At 34.3% G+C, this 19824-nt stretch overlaps 3 protein-coding genes across 3 annotated transcripts; 1 reads left to right on the top strand and 2 right to left on the bottom strand.

Annotated features, from left to right (window-relative positions):
- The first annotated feature begins 4572 nt into the window (after positions 1-4572).
- On the top strand, positions 4573-6408 carry LOC146934188 (uncharacterized). The gene is made up of 2 exons (XM_085706061.1): positions 4573-4664; positions 4854-6408. The coding sequence occupies exon 2, from the start codon at positions 4864-4866 to the stop codon at positions 6157-6159; it is 1296 nt and encodes a 431-aa protein (XP_085562187.1). The 5' UTR covers positions 4573-4664; positions 4854-4863; the 3' UTR covers positions 6160-6408.
- A 2838-nt stretch (positions 6409-9246) lies between these two features.
- Positions 9247-11194, bottom strand: LOC146934189 (BTB/POZ domain with WD40/YVTN repeat-like protein). Its single transcript, XM_085706060.1, has one exon. The coding sequence runs from the start codon at positions 10858-10860 to the stop codon at positions 9490-9492; it is 1371 nt and encodes a 456-aa protein (XP_085562186.1). The 5' UTR covers positions 10861-11194; the 3' UTR covers positions 9247-9489.
- A 2902-nt stretch (positions 11195-14096) lies between these two features.
- On the bottom strand, positions 14097-16938 carry LOC146934190 (uncharacterized). Its single transcript, XM_085706058.1, has 2 exons — positions 16650-16938; positions 14097-15749 (listed from the first exon to the last, which is right to left on the bottom strand). Exons 1-2 carry the CDS (start codon positions 16776-16778, stop codon positions 14487-14489), a joined length of 1392 nt encoding a protein of 463 aa, XP_085562184.1. The 5' UTR covers positions 16779-16938; the 3' UTR covers positions 14097-14486.
- Positions 16939-19824: the final 2886 nt, after the last annotated feature.

Here is a 19824-nt window from a genome sequence, read left to right on the forward strand (position 1 = left end):
GTTTCACAGCAACATATGATCAATTAAGGTTACATAGATTCATCTCTGACCTAATCTCTAAGAGATTTAGCTACTCATAATTGAGTTTACAAATAGCATAATCAATGAAAGAATTAAAACATACATAAACTGGGTTAGAGATGATGAAATCCTCTCCGCTGCAGCCTTCTGGGTGTTAAAATCGCACTTTAGCTCTCCAAAATCGTAATCATCCTTTGTTTGAGACTGACTTCAGCTTAAATAGGCAAATCTGGATCGCCCAAAATCGTACCACGATGGCACAATCGTACCACGATGGCTTCATTAAACCCTAATTTACTTCAAAGCCCTTCTTGAAATTGTATCACGATTGGATGGATCGTATTGCGATCCAGCTCCTTCAAAAACATGCTCTCTGACTTCAAGAAATCGTATTGCGATGGTGAAAATCGCAATACGATTGGCAGCTTCCAGTTTTTCAAATTTTGTTGCTTTTAACATCTCCTGGATACTTTATATTGCTTAGAACTCAATCAAAATGTCAAAATAAGTCCTAAAAATTACGTAATGACAACATGTCATCACAACCCCAAACTTAAACCATTCCTTGTCCTCAAGGAATTTATTTGCAATATTGACAGTCGACAGTAAAATAACAACTACCTGATCAAGTGATACCACCAAAAAGTTCAACACCTTACTAGCTAAAGATGAGCTAGTTTGACTTGTTCGCATCCACCAATTCACAACTCCACGCAACAATTTGAATAGGGTTCACAGTCGACATGCAATCTACATATTACCATACGCTTGAAAAGTTTCTAAATGTCAATCAAAATCAATGTCAATGCACACTTTGAGGTCTTTAAGGGTTATAACGGGGCTTAGGTGAAGGTGGGATAATATTTGGATAAGTAGGCTACACAAAATTCGAGTTAGGCATTCCTACGGAAGTTAAGCACAAAATTCAATCCAACATTCATTCACCTTATTAAGAAACAATTGCAAAGGTACTAGAGAATATTTATAACAATTGGGACAATCGAGTTTGAAGTTACTCGGATTTTCAATGTTTTGTCCCTTTTTCATTCTATTTTTTTTTATACACCATTTTGTGTGTATTTTTCATGATAAGTTCATTCTTTGTTCTCTTATTCTCTAGTACCCCCACCCCAAACTTAGTTGGTAGCAAATTCCAATAACAACCCCAAACTTAATCTTTAGCAACATTCTACAATGCCTAACTCAGAAAAACGATAAGAGACAAGTCCTAAAAGTCTCTAAGCTTGTAATGTAGTTTGTCACCGAACAAAAAGTTCTAATCCTACCGGCTCAAAGTGGTTAAGAAAATGATAAAAATTAACAATTATAATCAGGGTAGGCTTCAAAAGGCTCACGAGACCAAGCACTTTTGCCTCAGTGTGCTAATGACAAAGATCAATCAACAGTAGAGAAAAATCGCAAGTTCTATAAATGTAAATGCATAGAACACTCTATATAAGTAAATTGAAAAAGAAAATTTGGCCATGAACCTTACAGTGTTAGATTTCTGGGAGTTGTGACTACCTATCTTTAACTGCCGTACACTTCGCCTTTGAAATCAAGTCACTCATCCTTTTGAACTTTTGGAATACCACTTGAACAAGTATTTGTTACTAAACTGTAAAAAAAACAAGTAAACAAGCAAATTCATCAATAATAAACAAGTTCAAGAACAATTACATCAACGGGGGGTATAACCGAGTTAAACCAAAATGAAAATTAAAGACAAATTGTTCGACTCAATAATAGAAATAAAATACTGAAAATAAAAACATAATAAAAAGGATGGGTTGCCTCCCACCAAGCGCTTTCTTTTACGTCATTGAGCTTGACGCTTCAACCACGGTTAGGGTGGCAAATATGTCAGAAAGAACACATCATCCTTCTTCTTCCTCTTGTTTGGTAGGAATTCCATGAATTTGTAACAAAGAAGTAGATGCTCCCATGCGCTCACAATTAAACCTTTGGAATTTAAGCTCTCCCACCTTAGAGAAGGACATGCATCCATTTGCACACGAGTGATTTCCTTAACCCCTGTTGGTTCAGACTTTGAGGAAATATCTACACTCCTCACTTTTGGATTTTCTTCCAACACAACCTCGTGACACTCAGTCTCCATCTTAACCAACTTCCTTTGAGACTCATGTGCTTTCTCAACAAGATCACCACACTGAACATCAAACTTCTCAAATGAAACTTGATTTGACACCAAGAAATCATCTAAAATATTTTGCAGTTGAGTATTGTAATCGATGTCGATCACCTCTTTCTTCCCTTCACAATCACTACCTGGTTGATTCGCCTCATAATGACCACAACTCGAGATTTTGTTGTCCAAAATTCTGATCTTAAAAGATAGCATATATTTTTCATACTGCAGCTTAGCAATCTCTTCTGTGTTATAGAGGAGTAACCTGTCTATCATAGCTGTAAAACTTGGATAAACTCTTCAGTAGCAAAGCACAAAGAAATAGAAGTGAAGAGCATAAATAATAATTTTTTTTTATATATAAACATAAAATATAAATGACAGAAATCCTAAATAATAACGAAATTACCAAATTGAAATGATTCAACAGTCCCCGGCAACGACGCCAAAAACTTGATAGATGTTTGGCAAGTGCACCAAATACTATCGAAGTAGTAAAAATATCAATCCCACGTGGACTGTTTTTAACTTCAATAATTCAATTGCGTTATAGAAATAGGATGTGTAAAGTTTATTTTGGTTTGCCACTAGGCAGTAGATTTGGTTTGATTTTATGAAATCAAATAAAAGTAAATAAAGATTGGTTAAGAAAATATGGAGAGAGATGAGATCAGGTCTGTCGAATCCTCTATGTTTCCCCTAATTGGTTACTGCACCTATTATTACTAATGATTCTCTAGTTTCACGATAGTTAACAAATTAGCCCTAATCAATCCCTTGAGTTAGGACCCTCTTCTTAAACTACAGCCCCTAATTCCTTAGGTGGTCTAATAATCCTTGAAGGTTTTATGAACGTTAACCTAATATCACTAATAAACGATTATCCATTCGTAGACTAACCATGTTTATTAGAACAATTCAATTAGGTCTAAGTCGAAAGCTATGGTCAGTAGTCATTCGTTCTCACAAAATCATGTTTATATTTGATCAGGATATAAAAAGCATTAAGAACAATTGAATTGAATAAAGACTAGAAATTCATTAATAACTAATAGAGTTTCACAACAACATATGATCAATTAGGGTTACATAGATTCATCTCTGACCTAATCTCTAAGAGATTTAGCTACTCATAATTGAGTTTACAAATAGCATAATCAATGAAAGAATTAAAACATACATAAACTTGGTTAGAGATGATGAAATCCTCTCCGCTGCAGCCTTCTGGGTGTTAAAATCGCACTTTACCTCTCTAAAATCGTAATCATCCTTTGTTTGAGACTGACTTCAGCTTAAATAGGCAAATATGGATCGCCCAAAATCGTACCACGATGGCACAATCATACCACGATGGCTTCATCAAACCCTAATTTACTTCAAAGCCCTTCTTGAAATCGTATCACGATTGGATGGATCGTATTGCGATCCAGCTCCTTCAAAAACATGCTCTCTGACTTCAAGAAATCGTATTGCGATGGTGAAAATCGCAATACGATTGGCAGCTTCCAGTTCTTCAAATTTTGTTGCTTTTAACATCTCCGGGATACTTTATATTGCTTAGAACTCTATCAAAATGTCAAAATAAGTCCTAAAAATTACGTAATGACAACATGTCATCACTTACTTAGTAAAAGAGTGTTGCTAACGAGTATCCCAGGACACTTTTAAAAGATTTTAAATTAAGAAGTTATTTATTAAAAATGTTAAATACTTCGATTTCTAATGCTTTCAATATATAAATTTTTATAAAAAATTATTATTTAAGGTTGTTTTTTTAAAACTCGGTATTTGATCCAAGAACCGACTACTTCAAAGGGACCAATCCCACCGTCCATTAGCGGGAGACTCATTTAAAGTCAGATGAAGTATAAAATATTGAGAGGAGCAAACTCTAAGATCCTAAACTAACCACTCAAATGAGTTATTATTTAAGTTTTTTTAAAGATTGCACTAAAAAAATCGTTAGCATTTCCCTTAATAAAATTAGCATTTCCCTAAATAAAATACTAGAAGAATCTAATTTCGATTTATGTAGAATAATTCTTGATTAGACTTTTTTTTTTGGTAATAAAAAGTTTAGGTGGGTTCGGCTCCGGTCACCACCAGGGTCAGGGCATGCCTCCGGGCCCAAATGGCACTTATAGAGGTACTTACAGATCACCCACCAACACTGCCCTCACATCGGCAGAGGGAATCGAACACACAACCTTCTGCAAGGAAGTGACCCGTTCCTTACCAACTGAGCCAACGTGTGTTGGTTCTTGATTAGACTTTTAGTTACACTTCAATCAAACTTTGGGTTAAAAAACACAAAATAAAAATAAAATAAAATACTCAAGTAAAAAAAAAAAACTCAAAGTTCCATCAAATAAAACCCTCTGCCCTTGAATCAGAGACAACCTGTAGTCCCACTGAATAGTGAACTCAACTGTCCTAAAAAAGCTAAACCTCGCCGATTAACGCAAACAGCCTTCGTCGCCGGCCACCAGAAACGGTAAGAAAGTCTTTCATCTTTTCCTTTGTTTTTTCTGGTTAATTTCTTAATTGATTATTCAGCATATCATATGATTATTCTCTTAGTTAATCCTGCTTCATTTTCTTTTCTTTTGGTAATTTTTTTATATTCTTTTGATTTTGTGATAAATTGTTGATTTTATGTATGCTTGATGCAACTGATTAACAGGTTCATCCACATGACACCATTGTTGGTTCGTAGGGTTAATAAAATTGAAGGGTTAGTCTCCCTTTTAAATTCTAAGCAAATTTTGTCTCCATGGCTTATTACTATGCGCCATTTTAGCTTTAATGATAACCGTGGTGGCCGTAAAGCTGCTGCCGGAGAATCTGACGATGAATTTTTTCGTCAACGGGGAGACATGAGTTTTAATGATAACCGTGGTGGCAATAGAAATGAGGAAGGTTTTGGTGTTCAACAACGTTCGGAGGAATTGAATCAAACTAGGGTTTTGAGAGGTCAGAAGCCAAGTAATCAACCTCCTTTGCATTCCCAAGAATATGATCGAGGTGGCCGTCGTCTGAAATTTGATGGAAACCGTGGCAATAGATCGTCGCAAATTGATCTTGGATTTCAAGGAAGAAAAGTTGATGAAACTGGTAGAGATGTTGGTCGTCGTGGCAATAAATCTTCGCAAATTGGTCTTGGATTTCAGGGTAGAAATATTGGTAGAGATGGTGGTCGTCTTGGCAATAAATCTTCGCAAATTGATCTTGGACCTCAGGGTAGAAATGTTGCTGAAACTGATAGAGATGGTGGTCAGTCAGGAGATAGTTTTCTCGATAAGTATAAGCTTGGTTTTGATGATGAAGTAGGGAGTAAATCAGATGTTGAAGCAAGCAGCCAATTGGAAGAAGCAAGGTCGGTGAATTCGTCAAATTCCAATGAACCAGCGCAACAGTCTATGCCTCAAGATGCCGATGAGATTTTCAAGAAGATGAAGGAAACTGGTCTTATACCTAATGCAGTGGCTATGCTTGATGGTTTATGTAAAGATGGTAATGTTCAAGAAGCTTTGAAGCTTTTCGGTTTGATGCGGGAAAAGGGAACGATTCCGGAGATTGTCATTTACACTGCTGTAGTGGAGGGATACACAAAGGCACACAAGGCTGATGATGCTATAAGGATTTTCAGGAAAATGCAGAGTAATGGCATTTCACCAAATGCTTTTAGTTACACTGTTCTTATACAAGGACTCTACAAATGTAGCAGATTACAGGATGCTGTTGAATTTTGTGTAGAGATGTTAGAAGCAGGCCATTCTCTAAATGTGACGACTTTCGTTGGCTTGGTAGATGGTTTTTGCAAAGAAAATGGAATTGAAGAAGCAAAAGGTGTTATCAAGACATTAACAGGAAAGGGTTTTGCTTTTGATGAGAAAGCTGTTAGGGTGTTTTTGGACAAGAAAGCACCATTTTCACCCTCCATTTGGGAGGCCATCTTTGGGAAGAAAGCTCCACAGATGCCATTTTAAATAAATTAGCAGACTATGTAAGTTTTTTTTATCTTCGTGATTCTTTTACTCTTTTGCCAGACTATTTTTATGCCATTGTGTAATGTATGATTACATTAGGTGCACCTATTTAAATTTTATAAAGAAGGTTCAACGAGTTTGCCTGTTTTTTAAATAGGCAAATGATATTAGTTGTATGTTAGTATTGTCTCCTTCATAAGAGTTTGAACCCCGGTTTTTTAATTCATTCAATTCATTTAACTCCTCTGACTAGATTGCTGTTTACTTGTTGATACAAGCCTTGTTTTCGTTTTTAAATGTATTGCTCCCAAATTATTTAGTGTTTGTCTTAGAAGTGCACAACTTGAAATTGTTATTTAGTGTTTGTCTTTGTTTAGAAATTTAAAGATTATACTCAAAACTTCATATAATATTTCATAGTAAAAATTAGAATTTCACATAACATTGGGGTTGGTTTAAGTTCATCAATGACATCTGAGTTTGGAAAAATGCAGATCAAACTGAATTAGTTACTGAAACCAATCTAATCTTTTTTTCAAATTGGATTTGTTCGGGTTGCGTGGTTCTATTCATACCTGAGGTCACCCTAGTAAACAGTTTATTAAGCTTGTTGGGTTTTATGGGTAAGCTAGTTATGACAGTTGTTTTAGCTGTTAGGTATTGGTGTATATAATCCAATTGAGCACTACTTAGATTAATGCAAATCACAAACCCGGTCTCCAAATTCTACTTTATTTTTCCCTCCCATCTTCTATAATTTTCTCTCCCAACTTCACAAAAGCACTCTCCAGAAATAATTTTCTCTCCCAACTTCACAAAAGCACTCTCCAAAATTTAGGCTTTTGAGGTTTTGGACTATCTATGACACCATCATTGAATTCCTTCTTCTACTCAAACAATTTAAAAGCATAACTATGTCTGATACAATCATTTCCAAGATCTAGTTGTTTGATGGAACCAATTACAAGCAATAGTCTCAGAGGCTACTTATTTTTATGGAACATGTGATGGCTAATTACACTCTGTTCATTGGTCTTAGTCTGTTATTTTCTCTTGCTGATCTGGTTACGATGTATATTCATTTTCATGGATCCAGAGATATGATGTATATTCATTTTTATGCATAATCTCTGATCTATGACTTTGTGAACTCCTCCTGGTAGTGTACTCGCACAATTAAAAAAAAAATGTAGTTCACTGATGTTTTAATAAACTTCTCCGTACTCGTTTAGTTTAAAAAATAATTGATATACATTACCATGTTTTCATCATTTTGCATCAACTCGTTTGTTGTTGCTATAAGTTTCTAAATCTTACAAAATGAAATTTTAGTCTTATTCTTTAATTTCTCTCACTAATCTGGTTATTCTTCTAAATTGAAGAACTAGAAATTTATACATTTGTCGTTGAGAAATATAATAAACAAACAGAAGTTTGAGAAATTGAACAAGTTGAGGTTTTGGATCTTACCACTTAAGTCATCTTGTACCATCCTGTTGGGTCAATTAAAAACGTCTCTTTCCATTTTTAGTTGTTTTTTACCGAGTCAGGTATATTTTACTGCATCCGTTAACACATTTTCTTTTTACATACCAATAGACTTTTTATTGCTTGCGTAATGATTGTTGGATTAGGGTGAATTTTAATAAACTACTTTTGAAGTTCATTTTCTCTTAAGCGTCAACTAACCTATAGTCAGTGCTTTAATTTTTTAGTTTCTTTTATTGTAATTGACTAATCAACCAGCCAACCTATCGAGGGGCGAGTTGAAAGTTTCAACCCCTACCTAAATTGGTCCACCCCGCCCTTTGTTTACGGGTTAGTGGAGGAGCCGGGGAAAATCAGAGCGGATTGACCTGTTTTGCCACCCTACTTTCTCTGAGAGGGTTAATACAAAAAAATCTCTTAAATTTTACACTACACCATCTGTCCTAAAAGGAATGTCGTTTTATGAAACCTTTTCTTTCTCAAAATTAGTGTCATTTGACTTTCTCAATGCATCATTTGTTTGCTTAAAAAAAAGGTTAATTTATTTCAATTTTACCCGAGTGTTATGTTGTGTCCATTAACAACTGTTTAATTAACCTTAAATGCAACGGAGTTTTATTGTTTTAAGTGAAACAATAGTATCTGATTGTTGAGTTTTAACCTACTGTTGCATTGTGTTGCCTTGCGAGATCGCACACCCTAAACACGCTCAGGGCTGTCAATATTCAAACAATTAAAACAATTTCTAACTCAACAAAACTTCCCAAACAACAAAGAATATACAAGTTTGAAGGTTCCTCTAGTTTGAAACGCTTGCGCAATGATGATAGAACCATTGCAACTCAAGATATGCTTGAAACAACTTCTATGGTTCTCGTTCAAGCATTCAACCAGCTTGCCATTTACATTTTTCTCAAAATTGTGAAAAGTAACTGATCATTATATATCGAATCACTAATTATCATGAATGTGTGGCCTGCTGCAGGACACCAGAAATTCTTAACCAACTCAAACAGTATTTCATTTCACTAAAAGCTACTCCTGTCCAACTTCTTACTGGGTATTATGCTTTTTGCTCAGTTTCACATGTTAAATCTTAAATGTACGTAGTGAGTAGAAACTACTATGAACTTAGTTTGAAAGAAGGTACAACCATGCAAGTTCCAACATTTTAGGTTTTTCCTTTTTTTTTTTTTTGGTGGTGGCCGGGGTTCGAACTAATAGCCTTTTGAGGTCCCTCAAAAAAAAAAAAAAACTAATAGCTTTTTGAGCAAACAAACAACTGATACACTATCTAACTCACTCATTTTTTGGGTGCGACAGCAAGCAAACTTTTAAGCTTAATTCATCACTATATTTGTTTAAGGTATTTTCAAAGCTAATCAAACTGTTACCAAATTTAATTTATCATTTCTGCAAATCAATATCTAGGAGGAAGCTCTTACAATGATGGACCTCGGCTAGGTAATTGAAATACAACAGAAAAAATGTTCCTATTCTCAGTTTTTCCAATAGCATCAAATAGTTTAGTAAAAGTCAAAATTGATATTGAATACCATGTCTACAACCAGGAAAAATATATATTTAGCGTAGCATAGATTAACCAAAGAAGAAAATTTTGAGTGTGTAATAATAAGATGAAACACCTATATTTGATTTGTCTCACAAACCTAACCATCCATAATTGCAGGATGACAATTTGTTATGAGAAAAAGATTAAAACAATTTCAACTCAACAAAACCTCCTAAGCAACAAAAATGTACAAGTTTGAAGGTTCCTTTACACGATGTAACTACATATGTTTTCATAACAAATAAAAAGAATAAAAGAACAACTGAAACTCAAAGTTCCCTACAAGAACTCTGCCAAACTTCAACACATTGCAAATCCTTTCTAGTTAAGAACATCCTACTTCCTCCAAATGCCAAATTTGTGATCTTAGCACCTCCCATATCTTGCACCCTCCCCATCAAATTCTTCTTGAAAATCCTGTTATTAGAAGAACCCATTATAATCTCTGACCATAACTCCACATCACCACCCTTAGTGCAAAAAACTTGATTCCCTTGTGTTTCAATTTTGCAACCAAACCCTTCTTTTTTCCCATTCAAAACCTTTCTCTTATCACCTAAACAAACCCATGAATTTTTCTCAGAACTCAAATTCTTCAAATCCATATAAAACGCTTCACCAGAATTCACACCAACTTTAAACATAGCATCTAAAGAATCAGAAACTGCCACATCAGCAAAACAATCAACTTTCTCAGAAATCTCCCAAACAACGTTGCCAGAACGAACATCCCATAACCTAACATTACCAGAAACACCAGAAGGACCACTGTGGGACCCAGAAGCCATCAACAGATTATGACTTTCAATCCACTGCAGTTTCGTTGCCGGAATCGCCGAATCGATATCGGCACCATAGATTTCATTGTGAGCAATCTCCGTAACAGGTCTCAAACTATGCAAATCATAAACAACAATAGAATTCGAGTTTCTCCGTGAAGATTCAAAGCTAACAAACATGTTCTCAGGTGAAGAACCAATCGCTTGAACGGTTGAACCAGATTTCGTTACGTTTTCCCAATTTAACGTATCCTTCACGTATCCGTTTTCCAAATCAAGAATCTGTAACCCGGAGAAATCATTAGCTCCGGCGGCGGCTAACGACGGCGATAAAGCAAGAAGAGAATCAACAGCCGTAAAGTGCGTTAGAATTGTTGATTTCCGGCGAAGTGACCAATCAAAGGTTGTAATCTTGCTGCCGTGTGCGACGTGGAGGGAACCGTAAGGGGTGGTTGCAACGGTGGAAGGAGAGTCTCTTCCGTTTAAGGGTAATTGAAGTGAGTTTTGAAGATTGAAAGGTTCAAATTGAGAAGGGTTAGAAAGAGAATTGATTAAGAGATTTTCGATGCCGTAGAATTTGGATTCAATGATAAGGTCTTGAAGATCAAAGGATTTGGCTTTGGAAGGAAGATTACCGGTGCGGAGGAGGGAGAGGAGGAGAGAGAAAATTTCAGGGTCTCTGTCAATGAAAGGTGTGTAGGGTGAAGAGGTTTGTGAGATTGTTGAGAAGAAGGTTTTTGGTCCAGCTGAGGTTAGGGTTTGTTTTGTTGTTTGAAACAATTGGCCTCCTACGTCGATTGTGACTATGTTTGTGTCTGATCTGAAAACACCACCGGGATGAGAACCTGCAAAGGGTGGCATTTTGAATGAGATGAGACGGAGAAGAGAAGAAGGTGATATGATAATATTGATTTGCTTTTCTTTTCTTTCTTGGTTATAAGTATTATATAGATGTTTGATATTATTTGAAGTTGTTTGATGTGTGAATTGGAATTGGTTGGAGAAGAAGTAGTTATATATGTATGTGGAAAGGTGAGGAGGTATATGAATGAATGAGGGAGAGGGGAGTTTGTTATAAGCATTGCATTGGTTATAGGATCTAGAAAGTCCAATGCAAAAAAAAAGTCTGGAATTTGGTCAAACATTAACGTTTAGTCTAACTAAGCCTTCTAGAGTAGATAACGTCATTGCCAACGTGCTTATTTGTTTCCTTTCTTCTCATCTTCCTCAATTATTTATATTCGCCGTCCACATTGGACATTTTCTAGTCTAGCAACCTCTTTTGAGGACATTTTTCTTTTTGTTGGTGAAAGCATCTTTTTTTTATGAACTGATATATAAATATAAAAATAAATCGAGGAAATACAAACAAAAATAGTCAGACCAATGCGGCTGGGTATAGTTCTGTTATCCATGTACTACAATCGTAGAAAGTCAAATTTGATGCCCACGTTTTTGTATTACTAGTATACATATATATTCCATTCTTATTTTGTAAATGAGGAATGAAGTGAATTAGACTTTCTTGACCAAAAATATTAACTAAACTTTTTGTACCAAAAAAACAAAACTAGATTTTGGTCTATAAAAAAGAATGAACTAGACTGACTGACTTCTCAGTATTATTTTTTGCTACGGATAAGAAAGAGAAGGATGTATATTTGATCCTTGATCCATTACCTATGGTATTTTTTCTTTGAAGGTTTGATAAATGGTCATGTGTTCCCCCTCAACAAAAATAAAATAAAATTAAGTGTTGCTTTCAATTTTCAATCGTTTTCTCTTTAATTGTAAAATCTTTTTTTTGGTACAACTTTAATCGTAAAATCTAATTGATATAATGTGTATCACTTTCAAATAAATAATATTTTATTTTGTATTTACGATAATAAAGAATACATCAATAAATTATAACAGCTTATTCAATCAACTTATTATTCTTTTTTTTTTTTATTGTTTCACATGGGTTTCTTCCATTAGGGGTATTTGTATTTGAGACATTGACAATCACTAAATATATATGAACGTTTTTTTTTTTATTTGAAATTCAGACTTTAGTTTGTCTTCTTATAAGAGACTAGCTCATTCCGCTAGACTCAACTTTCATTATTATCATTTATTTTTTTTTGCTCAATATATATGAAATGAACAAATATGACAAAAAAAAATTTCTTCGGAGGGGAAATCTGACACTTATTAGGAGACAAACTTTAACTTATTAGTTAGGTTGTGGGAAGTTTGCTTTTGAAATTTGAAAAAATAAATGCACTTTTTTATGTTAGGAGATCCACATTACTAACTGCCTCAATTCTAAGGTCTAAAAACGATATTTGATGGTATTTAATTAAGTTAAATTGTAGATGACTAACTTACCCAAATTTTAGAGTCATAAAGTGGTTTGATGGTTTGGTGAAGGGACATGAATTTTAGTAATACGGTGATCATGAGTTCAATCCCTCCTCTATAACACCCCAAAAGTAACTACTGTTCTACTAACGTTGATCATAAAAAAATAAAACTTACTCCAAATTTACTTTTGAGTAAAGAAAGAAAACAAAAACTTACCCCTATAAAGTGTAGAGGATTTAAATTTTCTCCAAATCCCACGTTTTTTATGTCACGCAATCCCAAAGTTTATTTTATGAAAACAATCCCACGTTTTTGTGTTAGCTAATTTGCAAATTAATATAAGTTGAATAATTCTCATGTTTAAAATAAGTTGAATAATTCTCATGTTTGAACAAATGGGTATGAATTTTTTATTTTGATTCCAATTTATATCAATCCAACTATCATGTATCAAGACATAGGTGTATTGATGATATGTTTATTTTTAAATGGTGGATGACACTCTGCCATGGCTGCTGAAATGAATTATTGACTACTGTACTGAGCTAATATATAAATTTAATACAGAATGTAATGTTCATGCAAGCTTGTACATATTATTATTATTCTAAACATTTGGAAACATCTAACGAACTTTCTTATGGAAAAGGAGGTACTCGAAAACCAACTTGTATGAATGGTTTAGTTGGACTGGACCTGAAGTTGTTGCTTTAAGGATCCCAAGTCAGGGTAACGGCGCTGTGCTTGGTATGGATGTTTTAGGCCATTTTTTGTGAAACACCATCTGCAATTGTTTAGAAAGTTAGTTGTTTATTGTCGGTAAGATCTAACTTAATTAATAACGTTGAGATTGTTAAAGTGGATGTTTTCTGTAGTTACTTCGATTCGAATTCGAAATCTCACTTTATTCACTTCAACAAATGAGTTTTGAAGATCAATCTAGCACTCAAATTAGATCCTTAAAGGGTTTTAAGTTGACATGCTTTTTTTGCTATACATATCCAAGTTTGAAGAACAAAAAAGATTTGTATGAACATGGCCTTTTTGAGTATGACATCTTTGATTTTCGAAGATCGACTCTTTGATTACGTGCCCAAGCTTGATTCATAGCTTTTACTCGAACAAACCTTCTCGAAGACTTTTCAGTCCATTGTCTTCTCCATATGAGAATATCTAATTCGATTTGCTCCGTTGACCTTGAAACTTAAAAATTCAAATTTTGCATGTAACAAGTGTATTTGAACCCCAGAAGTTGCTCGAAAGCTCTACCGTTGAGTTTAACAAAAAAATACTACCTTTACGTGATGGAGAAAGTAGCTCCAAACTACTTCAAGGAGCCTAAAAAGTGAACTACTCTATGTCAACCAGTGTTTTAAAGACTAGACTAATCGGCTGAACCGATTGGACCAGAAACTGGATCTATGATCGTCAGATTAACTGTCTTAATTTAAAATATGGTATCTTTGTGCTTCCATAAAAACTGCTGTGGTTGCGCTAGGATATGATTATGGTTATCTAAAGGAGTTTGAAAAGAATGATTAGTGTTCAACTAACTTTTTTGTTGTTGTTACAATTCAACCAATACTTGAATAAATCTTGTACTGTCACTATTGGGTGTATTCCAGTGCTTCATACCAATACAAGGTTGATTACCCACCCCTCTAGCAAAATCGAACGTGTGCACGTATGTAATTATAATATAAAACAATGATTATCATTAGCAATTTATTTTAATTGGCTACCATTAGTTGACTTCTAATCTCCTTCTATTGCAAATAAAACTACATATAAAATCAACAGAGGATAAGGTACAAACACTAATATGTACATACAGGTATTTCTAATCCAAACTTTGTAAGAACTACAGAAATACAAAAGGAACTTTAAAACCACACTTTGTCCCATGTGGGGTGGAAAAAGAAGCTCCCAAACACAAATTATTCAAACTCACTATTGCTTCCAGGGGTCATTGTGTTCAAAATACAAACCCCAAGCCATCACTGTGTTAGATTTCCCAACTCAATTTAGCAGGTGTTGCTGTTGGGTTTTGACAAGTTGTAACACAGCACAAAATTTAAAACCAATTGTCAAATTCTGTGAACAAGAAGCCACTGTATAATATGTTAGTCCTTTGCTTGTTAGCTAACACGAGGTTGAGTAATTGGGAAGAAAGACCAATCCTTTGAGGCAGCATTTTCATTCCCTGCAACTTTCTCATTAGCCCACCAATCAGCAACTATATTTGGTGCAGGAGAATCTCCTCCTTCTGCATTAGCAAAATTGAATTCTTTCGTGGAAGAAGAAGAAAGGGTTAAGGACTGATGATCCTTCTCGTCAACTGTTGCTTCAGCGGCTTTTCTTTGCTTCGTTGTATCAATAAGAGTTTCTGTAACAACTTGTTTATCATCACACTCATTCTCTATTGAATGATTCTCTTCTTTGTCTGTCGTTTTTGCTGCTGCTGCTGCTGCGTCGTTTTTAAATTTTGACAGGACTTTAGTCCATTGTGATGATGCTGTTGGCTTGTTTTCCACAGACGACGATGCTTTTGCATTCGATAATTCAAATGAGACTCTATGATTTACACTAATCTCATTCCGGCGATTATTGCTTGGAGAAGGTGAAATTTTAATATCAGAAACCCAATGATTTGGGAAAAAACCAGCCTGAGTACTAGTGGACTTGACAGCTTCTGGGGTTATAGACCCAGAACTTTGGCTCGACTTCTGTCTACCATAAATTGAAAGTTTATCCAATTGAAGAAGCTTAGCAGTGTCTACTTTTTGAAACTCATCAGGCAAAGGAGAAGAGGTGCCCGAGATCGCGGATCTTGGTGATATCAGTGGACCAACTGGGCTTCCAGGTTGGAACTGATAATTTTGGAAGTCATAGTGAGATATTTGGAGCCTCTGATATGTCTCTGAATTTCTACTGTTGGAATCAAATAGTTGAGCAAACGGAACCTCGGGTGAAGAAGGCGTGGTCAAGTGGACAGACTCGGGAGGTGGTGTGAAAGGAGCTGTTGAAGAAGCTGAGAAAACAGGCGGAGAAACTAATTGTGTTTCGTGCGCGTAAGGGCCGATGGCAAAGATTGAGTTAGGGCCACCAGGTGAGTACATGCTTGCAGATACAGAAGTTTTAGATAATATACCGACCGGTGATTGTGCGGTTGAAGGAGGTTCGGATTGGAAGAATGATGCAGGAGATGAAGGAGGAGCAATGAAGGGAAGTGTTATACTTGGTGGTGCTTGAGCTGTTGAACTAACAGCATTAGCAGCAGCAGCATCTGCTCCAGTAGGTGCTGTTTCTGGAACAAGAACAGCATGCCCGATCCGCTTTCGGTTGTTTTTCTGATAGCCGAAACACCCGGTTATGTTCAACCAATTTCCCCATTTTTTCTTCTGCAAACACAAGTAGCTGAGTTAAGTTTCAGTCATAGAAGACATTGTTATGTGATATGTGTTACATTAATGTGACAAATTACTTTGTTTTAGGGGTTAATGTGACAATTACTGTTAACTGTATTATACACAAAATGAAATTGACTAAGACCTTAATTTTATTAATAAAAATGAACAGTAGTTACTCCTAGAACATTCACTCGATTGAATTCATAAAGGAATCAATTAACTGTCACACATGATAAGAATTAATTAGGACAAACACACTTGTATGAGTAAATCACTTTTTATGTTGAAGTTAAAAGTCTTGGTATTAATCAACCTGATTACCATAAACTGAGAATTTAATTATGTAAAAAATGAGAGAGCACACAAAATTGACAATTTCCTTTGTTAATCTTACTAAACTCCATCTTGCAATGACTCTGCAGATATTACTTTCATATTTTTTTTCACAAAAGAATAAATATATTTCCGATCTATTACTAGTATCATAGAAACATTGAAAATGAGCCAAAGACCAAGAACAGGTAAATCCTAACATTGTTTAATCAGTTTATTTAACGAACTTATTTACCATATCATGAAAGTGAAAAGGTTGGTCCTTTATTTGTTAATAATGTCACCGCACACATACAAGGACAAAGAGAAAAGATCTTTTCTTTATAGAAAAGAGATCAATTATGGAAATCCAACCAAAAAGGCTAAAAGTCTATAGCATCAAAACAATGAGAAAATAGTAAAATAAATAACTCTACCTTCACTTCACCCTCATAAAACAGAAATCAATAACCCTTTCTAACTAGTTTGAACAGAGAAATATCCTTTTTTTTATATATTTATTTACAAAAAGTGATGTGAAGGTAAAGAAGCAAAAAAATGTTTGTTATTGGATTATACCTGATTAGTAGCAGGCTGAACACGATCCTGGGAAGAAGCAATAGCAAAAGCAGCAGCGTTTATAGTATCCAAAGTGTTGTTGTTGTTGTTGGAATCTCTTCCATCATTTCTATTATTAACTCTTCTCATCTTTGTGTGTGTTTTCTTTCTTTCACAATAAGGAAGAAAAAAGAGGAAGAAGTAGATCGATCAGCTGCATATAGAAATAGATAGATAGATTGCTTAACAAGGAAAAATGAGAGACAAGAAGTGAAATAAAATGAAATCTGAGATTTAAGATTGATTGTTTGGCGTGTAATTTGTGTCGTGTGAGAGAGTATAAGCCAAAGGTTGTGTTCCTGTTTGAGTTCAGGTCAAACACGGCAATGACTTTGATTGTTCCTCGTGTGTTTGTGTGAGTTAACAAAGACTTTGCTACTCGTGTGATTTAACAACGACTTTCCCACTTTCATTATTTATCATTATTATCAATGTCCTTCACTCATTTACACAAATATTTTGACAATTTTTACACAACTTTCTCTCTCATACTCACATTATATTCTTAATCTCTCTCTTCCTTTTTCTCTCTCCATTGTTTTTAACCAATAAAAAGAGAGGAAAAAGGGGTTGTCATGAAAGTTGTTAGCAAATGGTTGTTCAAATATCATTGCTCTTTACACAACTAGCTTTGATGCTCCGTCTTTTTTTAGTCTCATATAGTATAATACAACTTCACATTTTGACTAGTCTCATAAGATAAGCTAAATTAATCCTTTATCACTAGATAGATACGTATTTGGGGGGCTCAAATACAAGGGAGTAGGTTTTGATGCGGTAAACAACCTTAAATGACAACTTTTTATAAAAATTTGTGTAATAGTGTATTGGAAATTGAAAACTTTTATACTCCCTTCGCTCCTAATTACAAGAGATAATTTACTTTTTAGATACATTAAGGTTTTGTTTGGGAGTTTGGAGGGGAGGGGAGGGTTTTGAAAAAAAAGGAAGGAGCAAGTGGAAGAAATAGAAGACATTGGGAGGAGAGGGCTTTGGAGGTTAATTTTTTACTCATAATAAAAAATCCCCCTCATTTGGGGGAACTCAAAAATTGCATCGGGGGAGGGTTTTGGGGGGTTATGGAGGGTTTATATGAATTTTTCAAATTCAATCTATGTTGTTATAATATTCTTAAAATTAAAAGTATATTGATCATAAGTATTAATTTATCATTCTCTAAAAAACTGTTCTTTCAAAAAATGTGAATTGTTTGTCCATTTTCCTATATATTTCCAACCCCCCAAAGCCCTCCCCTCCCCTCCCCTCCCCTCCAAACTCCCAAACAAAGCCTAAATAATTTATGTATTTGGTTTAGGTTCTTGACTAGATACATACATTATTCAATGTATCTAAAAAGTCAATTTTCTCTTGTAAATAGGACCGGATGGAGTATTTTGAAAGTTTTTTTTTTTGTGAAGAAAAAGAAAATCAATTAAATTTACTATCAATATTACTTACACATGAATATGAGGCAAGCATGCAACAAGCTGCGTCACTAGACCTTTTTGGATGACAAAACCAATCATTGTAAGCACAACATTCATGAACCTAGGACACACAACATTGTTATGCATAACCCTTTAGATTCTATGTACAAGGTCAACGACCTCTAATGCGCTGAAGTGTTAAAAACAAATGATATAAATAATACACCAAAAACACTCCTTATGTCAAGTTTTAGGGTCAAAACTCTATATATTTTGTCAAGCACTTCTTGAGCATCTTTTAGCTTCAAACAAGGTGTCTACTTGAGACAAATTTAAATTTATGATCCATATGTTTGCATGTGATCGTATTAACTTTTTGTTTTATTATTCATGATCTTTTTTGCCTTTTTCTTTTCCTAACAAATCAAATTATCGTTTTGTATAGAAACCCAACTATTCAAGTCAATTTTGTCAGTGCATTTGTTGAATTATTATTAAAGTTTGTTTGTTTGCATACAAGCCAGTTATGTTAATACTACTTACTGTAAAGAGTTGATAGACTTTGGCATTTGACAAAAAAAAAAAGGGGGGGGAGTTGATAGAAATTAAAGACGGAAAACATAAAATTGACGACCGAGTTTTTAACAATTGAATTAGAAACGAATTTTGTATTTTTTCAGTAATTAAATTTTCGTATTTCAATTTTCTAACATATTTTACTTCAAAAACATTTCTAACATATTTAGTTTGTAACATGAACTTGCAACCAATTTTATAAACTATAGTTATAATTCTCTAAGACTCCTCTTCTTGGCTATTTTATGTAAATCATTTTGCAATATTGTAATAATTCTGCCATAGCTTATTCTTTAAAATAAGAAAGTTTGTTAAAAAAAAAAGAGTAAAATCCCTTTTGATCATAAAAAAAATTGCGAAACTGAATTTGATTCCTTCTAAAAAATAATGTTTAGTTTTTTTTGACAGAAAAATATAATGTTTAGTTATGAAAAAAACGAAATTGGAGGAATTTAGTCCCTATTCAACCTCCATCGATAGACTATGTGTTATGTGTTTATATATAATTTGGTTAGTTGACATTAACACGGATTAAAAAACATATCATAATTCTATAGTGAGTTAATCACTATATATTGAGTGAATTGTGGATTAATCGCTCTTAAGAGCAAGTGAGTTGGTTTCCTATATTGACTTTTCCTTTTCTTTTACATGAAGGCAAGAGAGTCAATACAACATAAATTATCACATTGTTTGTGATTGTCATTGATGAACTACAGATGTGATTGATGTGTAAACAAAGTTGGTTGCATAATAAACTCATTATTACACATGTTTTCGGTTATAAGCACAATTTAATTATTGGTGTCAGCCTTTTAGTTCTAAGGAGAAATGAACCTCTAGTAATTTTAAGTTTGACATAAAGTAAGTATAGTCTGATTAAACCCACGTGAGTTGCTTTGGTGGTATTGACTTGAGATCTGAGAGTGTGCTCCTCTTTGAGGTATTGTTCAACTCATAAATTAAATTAAGTAACAATTCATTATTTAGTTAAATTCATTGATCATTTGAACTCAATTGCTTCTACTTTTAAAATGTACTTCATCTGAAATGAAACATAAGCAAAATTGATAGTTAAAAAATTCATGTGTGTGGTCAAAAATTTAGTCTGCATACATCAACTTTTCAACTAT

Source organism: Medicago sativa, chromosome 4 (genome assembly GCF_051527215.1).
Source record: "Medicago sativa cultivar Bolivia chromosome 4, Bolivia_mono, whole genome shotgun sequence".
NCBI lineage: Eukaryota > Viridiplantae > Streptophyta > Magnoliopsida > Fabales > Fabaceae > Medicago > Medicago sativa.